A 10,972-nucleotide genomic window follows, 5' to 3' on the forward strand; every position below is an offset into this window, starting at 1 on the left:
CGCAGCTCTGTCCATCTCTGTACTCACTGTTTTTGTTCAGGTTTTTCCATTAGTTGTTGCCTAATCCACTTCTGTATAGTTCCTTTCAAAGCTCAGGGTTCCAGGATTATCTTCTGTATCTCTGTCAATTGGTTTTTCTTTTCTTTTTTGAAGAGAGTCTGTGTTGCTTATCTGCTTATTCCCCCATCTTACCGGAAGTCAGGTTTTCAATCACTCTCGAAATCTTAGCATTAAGTCTCCTGCTATCTAAAAAGCAATGTCTTCATAGTCCACTATGGAGCTTAGGCTGTGCCCATGTCTGCTTATCCACTACTGAGTTCACCAGTTTTTAGCACGATACTTGGCTTATTATAGGTGCTTAATGTGTATTTATTGATTGAATGAAAAAAACAGCACAAGTCAGAGGGGAGTAGGGGAAAAGTACCCTGGGGAGGGAAAATAAAGAAACAACAATACTTGGTAAAGCTTCCTGGAAATCTAAATGATTCATTTTATCATCAGCTATACATGGACCTTCCCTACTGGGGCTTAGCATATGTTGTAGGGGTTAGATCTGTAAGAAATATCATACTTGGTACAGAGAAACACTCCCCCTTCCCCTTAACATTCTATTTATGTTCTAAGTTCATAAGCCAAAGATGATAAACTCAGATCCTCAGAGGCCTTTCCCCAGTTGGTCTGAGGGAGTTTGCTATTGTGGTACTCAGCCTGCCTGCTTTCCCATTCACCAGTCCTTTTGAAGGCAGGAACTTATCCAACAGTCATCAAGGGAGACAAGATGCTCCTCTCTTAAACATGCAATTATTAAATCTTTTCTTACTTGTTCCTCTGAGGTCTCTGGTTCCATCTCTCATTAAAAATTATTGAGAAGAACTGCAAAAGGAGATTTTCCCTCTGGAAACCTAAGTCTTATGATCTACCAAACATAGTTTCTGAGAAGTATTTAAGGGCCACAACCCTGTTCTCAATGCAAAATCAGAAAAAGTACCAAACTCTGTTTCTCTGCATTTATGAAATTTTATTCAGTAGACTGGGCTTCTTTTTTAGAATTGGAGATTTGTTCATTTCCCTCCTCTGAGCTAAGTCTCTGATCCTTTGCTGTGAGGGCCTATCTATTGGATAATTGCCTAGGGAAAGACATCTGCTTGTAGACAATAGGGTAAAAGCTGAGGAGCTCTTCCTAGCAGTGAGAGGTAAAAAGAGTCTGGAACTGTGCAGCAAGAGGCATCATGTTTTACTATTGTTGATGTTGTTACGTGCCGTCAAGTCATACGCGACACATAGTGACCCCTCCTTGGGTTTCCGAGGCAGTATCATTATGGAAGTAGATTGCCCAACCTTCCTTCCGAGGAGTGGCTGGTGGGTTTAAACCGCCAACCTTCTGGTTAGCAGTCAAGTGCCTTAGGCACTATGCTACCAGAGCTTACCACTTTTGGTAAGCAGAACTGGTGCTGCGGGATGAACCGAATGCCAGGTTAAGGCGCCCGATGTCGACACTCATCAGACCCCAGAAAAGGTGTTGGTTGATAAAGACAGCAGGACGGTGGCCATGGAAGTCAGAATCCGCTAAGGAGCGTGTAACAACTCACCTGCCGAATCAACTAGCCCTGAAAATGGATGGCGCTGGAGTGTCGGGCACATACCTGGCCGTCGCTGGCAGTTGGAGCCATGCAGTTTTATCCAGTAAAGCAAATGATTAGAGGTCTTGGGGCCGAAACGATCTCAACCTATTCTCAAACTTTAAATGGGTAAGAAGCCCGGCTCGCTGGCGTGGAGCCGGCGTGGAATACGAGTGCCTAGTGGGCCATGCTACCAGAGCTCCCATTTTACTATTAGTTCTACAAAAATATTTTGCCTCATTTATAAACCTCCAAACCTAACCCACTGCCATTTAGTCTATTCCAACTCATAGCGACCCTACAGGACAGAGTAGAACTGGCCCATAAGGTTTCTAAGGCTGCATATCTTTTACTCAAGCAGACTGCCTCATCTTTCTCCCATGGAGTGGCAGCTTGGTTTGTACAATTGACCATTTGGTTAGCAGCCAAATGCTTTAACCACTATGCCATCAGAGCCCTACTACACCTATAATAAGCCATTGCATTTGACTGCTAACCAGGTTGGTGGTTCAAACCCACGAGCTGCTCTGTGGAAAAAACATGGGACAATCTACTTCTGTAAAGAATCAACTCAATGGCAGTGGGTTTAGATTTTTGGTTTTATTATAGCAGGTCTCAAAATTTCAAGCAAGAGACTTTATGGTACAGATAAAATCACAACATGCGTACAACATCGTTTTGCTTCTAAAATAAAGGTGAGCACCAACTGTGCTATTTACATAGGTTGGCTGTTTGATTTTATCAAGGTTTAAAACCACTAAGTCATAAGGTAGTTTGTAAAGCACTATGAGTTTGGCTCTACCTCCCTTTTTCTTACTTATTTTCCATTAGGAAATCCACGACGTATTTTTTCAAGCAGTAGAGATGGGCATCCACAAGGCCTGTGTGGAAATGTATTCTAGGGTGCCTGCAAAAGAGAGTAAGAAAGAAGGGGCTTATAATCAGGTAACACGAATTCTGTACTATTATCAGGTATTGTTGTTGTTGTTGTTAGGTGCTGTCGAGTCGCCTCTGACTCACAGTGACCCTGTGCACAACAGAATGAGACACTGCCTTGGTCCTGCACCAGCCTCACTATCCTTGCTATACCTGAGCCTCTCGTTGCAGCCACTGTGTCAATCCATCTTATTGAGGGCCTTTTCCTTTTTTACTGACCCTCCACTTTACCAAACATGGTATCCTTCTCTAGGGAATGGTCCCTTCTGACAACATGACCAAGGTATTAGGTATTAAGTATTAGGAAATTTATAAGGATTAGGGCCATGCTGCCTACATCTCACCCTGGAAAGATGTTGGATATCAGCCTTGATTGTACTACATAAAAGGTCGTCTCTCTAGAAACTCTATTTCACACTCTACAAATTTTTTAAGCACCCAAAGAGATTAAACCAAAATCAGGAACCATCAAATCACTGACAATCTACTTTCTTTTAATCTATCAGAAACTCCTATCCACAAGTTTTAAGGTAATGCTCAACTAACATTTTCCCGATTCCACTTCAACTGTCCCACTTCCCGTAGGCCACATTTTGCCATGCTTCTTTTACCTCCAGGCTTTGACCTGTATTACTCTGTCTTCTCAGGATATTCCTAACTCCCTACTCTTAATTATGCATCAGAGCTTACCCCCAGAAAACTTCACTAACAACTTAAGTCTGTGCCCCCACAATACTTGGTGTCTACTTCTATCAGATAACGTATCACACAATATGGTAATTACCTATTTACTCCCCCAAATCCTTTCATTTATTTTATCTAATCAAAACAAACCAGGGCTTTGAACCATTTTAGTCATGACTGATGTAGTGAAACTGAGATGGATTGGAACGTGTAAACTGTGGGTGCCTGAAATGATAACCCAACAGGAAGAATGATGGGTTGAAGTCCTGGAATGGGAGACTTGGAAGAGGCATAGTGAGCCCTTCAGGAGTCTGATGCGGGAGACGGGATTATTGCTAGGACTGTGGAGAGCGAGTACATTCAAAGTGGTGTGGTCTGTTGTCATCTTTAAGCAAGGTATTGTTGTTTTGGACTCTGCTGATTGAGAGATTTGGTTGCTATGCAACACACACACCTTGTTTCTAAGAGGGAAATGAAGTTTCTAGCAGGGAGTCACCCTGTAATTTTCCTCCTGCTGGTTATCATTCCAGGCACCCACATTTTGCAAATCCTGGTCTGTCCTGATTTCACTTTGTTGGCCATGACTGAACAAGGAAGAAATAGTTCAAAGTACTGAAACAAAGAGGTAAGGGAGAGGAGGGGAGAAGCAGGATGGAAAAGTGAAGATTCCAATCATAGTTGTCACCTTTTTTCTACTCTGTGTTACTTTGGTTTGACTAGATTATAGTTTTAAGAAAAAGTATTCTCATGGGCTTTAGATATCCCACAAGACAGTAATTTATTAAATGAATCATGGCACACCATGAGGGGCTGTTATTCTTTTGAGGGAGGGGGAGTCAAAATACATGCTTTCAAATAAGCAACAGAGGAGTCAAAGACTTGGGATTCTAGATGCCCCCCCGCCTCTCTCACACACACACACACCCTCACCCACCCAAGTTAATTAGTGCATACAATTAAGATGAAGTAAAAAGAAGGTACCTCCCAATCCTAACTTTCTGAGATTCTGGAGTTCTAAGAAATACCTGAGGAAATAGATTTTAATAAATGTGAATGGTACCAAGGTTTCATTTGAAGCCTACAAAATGATAATTCTCTCTCCTGATCTGACCAGTTTGGAAATCTGCATTCTTCTACTCAGTCCCTTGATTTACAAATTCTTTTACTCATTCAACATTATATTATTTAATCCTCACAATTACCTTATGAGATAGATGTATTACTCTTACTTTTATAGCTGAAATCAACTTATATTATGCAGCCAGAACAGGAGTAACTCAAATGTTTGAATAATCATCCTCTAAATTGTGAATTCCAAGTATATGCAGCATTAACATTCATATAGCATTTTATAGTTTATTAAATGCTTTTTTAGTTTTCTATTCTCATCTCATAAAAAAGGTAACACAGAAAATTCTCCCATTTTTTAGAGAGGGAGAACAATGTGGAACAAAACTCAAAATCATTAAAAAAAAAAAAAAGACCAGGTTGGCTGGTCTGATAGAGCTTGGTAAAATCCCTGAGACTATGGCCTCTAGCTGCCCTTCAGGTCTGGAATTGAACTCACTCCAGTGGCTTCCAGCCAAATAAGAGACAGGCACACAGGCTGAACATTTACATCAGGTAGATACACTACTTGGAATGATCAATCATGGGAGAACGGAAGGGCAATGTTTCCACACGGAGATAGCTGGGGGTGGGGTAGGCAGGAGTGTATAAGAGGGAAGGACACAGGGAAGAGGGAAGTACTGAGAGAAAGGAAGAAGAGAGCTGTTACACTGTGGGGAACTGCAGTCAACGTCATGAGACAAAATGTGTATGAGAAATGAATTTGCCCTGTAAACTTCTATCCAAATCACAATCACAATAAAAATAAAAATAAAAAAATTCTCCCATTTTTAAGAAAAAATACTCTAAAAATTTAACTGGTATACTCAAGGCTAAAGACAACTGGCTACATATCAATTTGGAATACAACAAAGGAAGAGACAGATGATTTTAATTTTTTTTCTTTTAGATTAAATTTGTAATGAATTTAAATCTTGGGACCTGGAGACTAATGATATTTAAATTACCAAGAAAAGATGATTCCTTTATTTCACCTTTCTGTTTCTGAATGATATTGGAAATAAAGATTGATATTTTAAAAGAAAACAAACCAAGGAATGAAAGTAAGCAGCAATGAAATCTAGGTAACTGGTTTACTGCTGTGGTCCAGAATGGTATTTTGGGTTTGTATACAACTAAAAAGTAAGAAATTAGTAAATGGAAATAAAACATTTAGAAATAGTTAAAATTTTGTATTTTTTAAAATTATGTGTCAACTATAGGAAAAAATCCATTGCAATAAAAACAGCATATATGAAAAATCTGTTGTAATACTTTCAATGATAAAAATAAAAGCTCAGAGAAACTGTATTAAAAAAAAATTAACTTTCAAAGTTTATAAGATCTTTGAAAAGCCTCCATAGGTTTTTTCTTCTTTTCACCTAACATAAAAAAGAATTTTAAAATGCTTTTTAAAAGGTCTATTATAAAAAAAAGAAAAAAGAGGTAGAGAAAAAGAGAAAGACCTCAGAAAAGTAGAACAGATAATGGACAAAGATTAAAATCTCAGGTGAAAATCTAGGACAATATAAATCATCAGTATCTTTGGGTTGTTATTATAGATTTGTTTTAAAAAGAGTAAGTTATAGAATTTAGGATTTGAATTTGTAATGTTTAAAATTTTAAGGGTTTAAATAAAGAATTTTTTTTTAATCTTAAAAATGGGAATAACTACTTATTTTTAGAGCAAGAAACAAAAACAATATGTCAAATAATTATAACAATCATTAATAATTATTTATTAATAACAGTATTATTTTAGGGTAAATAAGGACTGTATATATGAAATAGCTATTGTGAAAGATCCAAGGACATTTTAACCACAAAGGTCAGTTGGCTTTCAAAATATCTTCATAAAAGTACTTAGCCTGTCTGCATAATGGAATGTATGTCTAAATCTGTTCTCAATGTGCCAGATACAGCCTTGGCTTTGACAGTCTTTATAACCAACCACACAAGAACATCCCAGTCTGCATACTGTATTCCCAGAGTTATAGTGAAGACTTCATTCTGAGCTCCTTGATGAAGCTGTACTTACATTCAGGCATTAACGCTGTGGTCTCATTTCCCTCTGTGAGTTCAGAATCAAAAAACACTATTCACGTTACCGATTTAATCTTATCCAATGTTCTCCCCAAATTCTTTAATCTACCTCCTCTCCAAAATACCTGTTTGAATGCCAAAGATCCTTTAACTTACAACACCTATGCAGCTATGGGTGAAGTGAGGTAGGTGCAAGGGCCCCACTGTGCTCTAGAGAGTCAACTATCCTATTTCTCACTTTCTTCCACCTTCATTTTGGTATCTAGCTAGGTCTTTGGTCTCTAGATAGGATCTCCCTATGTTTGGGGTATGCTTTTCCAGGGATCAGCTGGAATCTACTTCCTCTAGGAATCCTCCCTTCCCTATCCACATTAAATCATAATAAAACAAATGGGTCCTGGAATACTATGGGAAAAGATGGTACAGATTATGTATGACTTGAAGACAATGGGTTTGGTTTGGCTTTTATCCTTGTTTTTTTCCAAATGTACACAATGTAGTCTGAAGAGGAAGAGACAATTCTTCTGCAAAATGATTTTTGAAAGTTAATACTTAGGGTTCCACCACAACAAGCATGCATTCTACATTTACTGTGAGCCTATTAAGGTAATAGGCATTGTGCTAGATAACAAGATGAGTAAGAAAGACCTGATCTTTGACACAACATAGCTTATAATCTACCAAGGGAAGCAATTTCCTTTCAAAGCAACTCAAAAAGAAAATTTCCTGCTCACATTTCCCCCACCAAATCCCAAATAAGTGGAGAGCACAACTATTTTACTTTATAGTAGATGCTCACAAAAAAAGCAAAGTAAAGCAAAGTAAGGTTAAAAGCTGAGTTTTATTATACATAAGGTCTCTATGAGTCAGAGCTGACTGGACAGCACCCAACAACAAGGTGAAGGTTATAGTTAGTCAGAAAATCCAGAAACAACTCTTTCTCTAATGACTGAGACCAAAAGACAGGGTATAGCCTATTCTGATTTTATTTCATTTTTAAGACTCACTGGATGGCTGATCCGCCTTGCTGGTCTACAGCAGGTGGTTATTTTTCTTTTTAATTTTTGAAAAATAAGACTTCACTTTTTAGAGCACTTTTAGGTTTACAGAAAAAATGGCACAGAAAATACAGAATTATCCCTAACACTCACACTGTTTCTCTGATTAACATTTTGCATTCCTGTGGTACATTTGTTACAACTGATGAATCAGTATCAATGCATTATTATAAACTAAGTTCACAGTTTAGGGTTTATTCTTTGTATGTTTTGTCCTATGAGTTTTGACAAATGCTTAATGTCATATGTCAACCATTACAATATCACACAGAATACCACAGAGACCTGGAAAAACCAAATGAAACAGATACAAATAATAATTCTGGAACTTTGAGCATGAAATGAAAGGATAAAGAATTAGATTGAGCACTGATTAGAATGGGAGACAGAGTGAGGACAGTGATTGGGGCTGAGAGAAGAAGCTGGGGCTTGGTGAAGCACGGCTATTTTGAGACACAGAAGGCACCATACAAGGCAAGGAGAAACCAACTTCATGGATTCCACAGTGGGACAGAGACTCAGTGTGGACAGATCTGGAGGGAATTAAGGTGAGCAGAATATGTGCTAGATCTGGGAGAGGAAAGTGCAGGGAAATGAGTGAGATTTCCAGTAGTACAGGTGACCAAAGAGTGAGGAGGAAGCCAGTGAAGGGGGAGGAAATAACTCACCACTAGTGAACATTAGTTCTTTGGGTTGATGGACCATATGAGGGGGAAGGCCTGTAGAATGGTGGATAGAAACAGACCTTGGGTGGCTTCCCCACTTGACTGAGTCTGAGAGGAGCTGGATAATTGGCCATGTGTGCACAGATGGGCACTAGACCCATGCCAGTAAATTATGATGAGCAAGGTGCTTTCTCTGCTCTACCAAACACACCTTCCTGGTGATTGGGGTGAGCCCTCTTTCCACCTCCACCAACCTAAGTGGATAGGTGGTAGGTATAACCCCTTGGCTGCCCCCACCTGCCTGGTTCCTTGACCACCCCATAGCAGCCCAGCCACCCATCCCCCACAAGCAGAAAAAATCAATGCCTGTGGCTCTGTGTTCCTGTGCCTATGCCACTGACTGGTATTGCTCCCAATGAATGCAAGATGTGTGACACTGTGGCCTCCTCTGTCCAAGGCACTCAAGCACCTGAGGCTCTTTTTACCTCTGTAGGCAAAAGCTACCACAGGTTGCATCACAGCTGCCTGATGCTATCACTGCCAGGTGACCATAACTGCACAAGCCCCTTTTCATTTTTTTACTTTTTCTTCATTTTCATTTGTTTACTTCTATTTCCTCTTTTATTTTTACTAATTATTCCTCTCATCTACCACCCCCCCTTTTTTATTTTTTAATGTTTTCTTTTTTTTTCCCTTGCCCCATCCAGTGGGAGACAGACATTAATTCCCTAATAGTCAGCCATATATATTATACTCACCATTTACCACCTCACCCAATGGGCAAGTGCCACCACCTGCTCCTGAACCACTGAATCAACAACAGATGGTGGACAACAGCTCCTCATCCTACCTGCAGCTCCACTTCATGACCAACAGAGACTGCACCTATATTCTCATCAGTTATGCCACCCACCCAGAGACAGGTAGGTAGTGTCCCAGTGCTGCCAAACTAGTAACCAAAGAAACACACCTGTTCCACCCATCCAGACATATAGAAACAAAGCAAAGAAGAGAGAAAAAAAAATCAAGGTGAAACAAACCAACATATAAACAACAAATAAAACATCAACTTCAAAATGTCTTGGAGACAATAAGCAACTTCAATTCAAAAAAAGAAACAGGATAAGATAGTGAGATAGTGCAAGCAAATGACCAAAATAAAGAACTAGGAAACCTCGTTGAGGCAGAACAGGTAATAGAGCTACGTGATAAGGAATTGAACAAAATCAAAGAAAAGACAGACAATACCCTAGAATAATTCAGGACAACAATAGAAGAGTAAAATGACAAATAAACAGACAATTAGAAATTAATTGCAATTGGTAAGCCAGAAGATTAACAATAAAATTATATATAGAGATAACACATTGAAAGGACAAAAAGTAGAATCAAAGCAACTGAAGAATGGATTAGCCAACTAGAAGACAAATTCCTTGATACCAGTTTTTTTGGGGATGAGGAAAAGTTAAAAAAAAAAAAAAGAAAAAATTGAAGAAAGCCTAAGAATTACGTGGAATAACATCCAGAGAAATAATCTACGTGTGATTTGAATCTCAGAACAGATGTCAGCAAAAATTAATTAATTAATTAAAAAAAAATGTCAAAGACTTGCTAGCAGAAAACTTCTCTAATATCATGAAATATGAAAAGATATCCATCCAAGAAGCTCAATGAGGTCCATACAGGATAGACCCCAAAAGGGAGTCACCAAGACATATCATAATAAAATGTGCTGAAGACAAAGACAAAAAAAGAATCTTCAGGGCAGCTCAGGAGTAATGAACTGTTATCTACAAAGGGCAACCAATAAAACTAAGCTCTAATTTCTCAAAAGAGACCAGGCAGGCAAGAAGGCAATGGAATGATACACATAAGATCTTCAAAGAAAAAAAAATCACCAACTGTTTTGGTTATCTAGTACCACTCTTAACAGATATAGATCACAGGTAGATGGCGTTAACAAAACAGGGATTTATTCTCTTACAGTTTAGGCTGCTAGAAGTCTGAGTTCAAATTGCCAGCTCTAGGGGTTGGGTAAAGGCCCCTCAACCTCGGGCTTCAGCTCTGCCTCTTGCTCTCAGACCACTGAAGCTGAAGGCTTTTCTTAACTCTGGAAGCTGCTGGCTGCTGAGGCTGACAAACCCAAAGTTGACAAGTAAAATGGCACAGTCCAAAGATTATCAAGCAACACAGCAGGCCACTAGTTCAAGTTGAGAAACAGTCCCAAGATCAGCAGACAACATGGCAGGCTGCTGAATGAAGACTTGGCTAAATGTAGGGTCCAAGCATGCCAAATAGCTCAGAGACCTTTCTCAAGGCTTCTTCTTATACACTGCAGGCAGACCACTTCCCTAAGGCAGTTACTCAGCTACTCACAGCAGATTCCACTAGGGAGTTGATTACTAGTCTCATCATGGGAAATCACTACATCCAGCTACCCAGGCACTCAAAACCAGGCCCAGCCACGTTGACACATAACCTTAATTACCATACCAACCAAGAATTATATACCCAGCAAAATTGTTCCTCAAATATGATGGTGAAATTAGGACATTTTCAGAAAAATAAAAATTAAGGGAATTTATAAAAACCAGACCAACTTTACAAGAAATGTTAAAGGGAATCCTTTGGGCTGAAAACCAACAATGGATGACAACAACCTAACCTTAAGACACATGACAACATCACGCAGAAGCCAACCCAGAAAAAGAATTCTCAAAATTAAAATAAGCTTACAAGACTAAATATGATAACCAGAGGTATCAATCTGTAAACAATAACAACTACAAAGCAAAAAGAAGGACTGAACGGTATAATTATAGAACTTCCAAATGGAGATTAAGTCACAATGATAGCAATA

At 39.0% G+C, this 10,972-nt stretch overlaps 1 protein-coding gene across 1 annotated transcript in view; it reads right to left on the minus strand.

Annotated features, from left to right (window-relative positions):
* The window catches only part of EIF2B3 (eukaryotic translation initiation factor 2B subunit gamma), a 216,440-nt gene that overhangs the window by 97,574 nt on the left and 107,894 nt on the right, over positions 1 to 10,972 (minus strand). The window contains exon 5 of the mRNA XM_007953096.2: positions 2,437 to 2,526. Coding sequence (XP_007951287.1) covers positions 2,437 to 2,526 — 90 coding nt within the window. The remainder of the gene's footprint in view (positions 1 to 2,436; positions 2,527 to 10,972) is intronic.

The sequence above is a fragment of the Orycteropus afer genome, unplaced genomic scaffold, assembly GCF_000298275.1.
Source record: "Orycteropus afer afer isolate SDZICR_OR568_19922 unplaced genomic scaffold, OryAfe1.0 scaffold00370, whole genome shotgun sequence".
NCBI classification, from domain to species: domain Eukaryota; kingdom Metazoa; phylum Chordata; class Mammalia; order Tubulidentata; family Orycteropodidae; genus Orycteropus; species Orycteropus afer.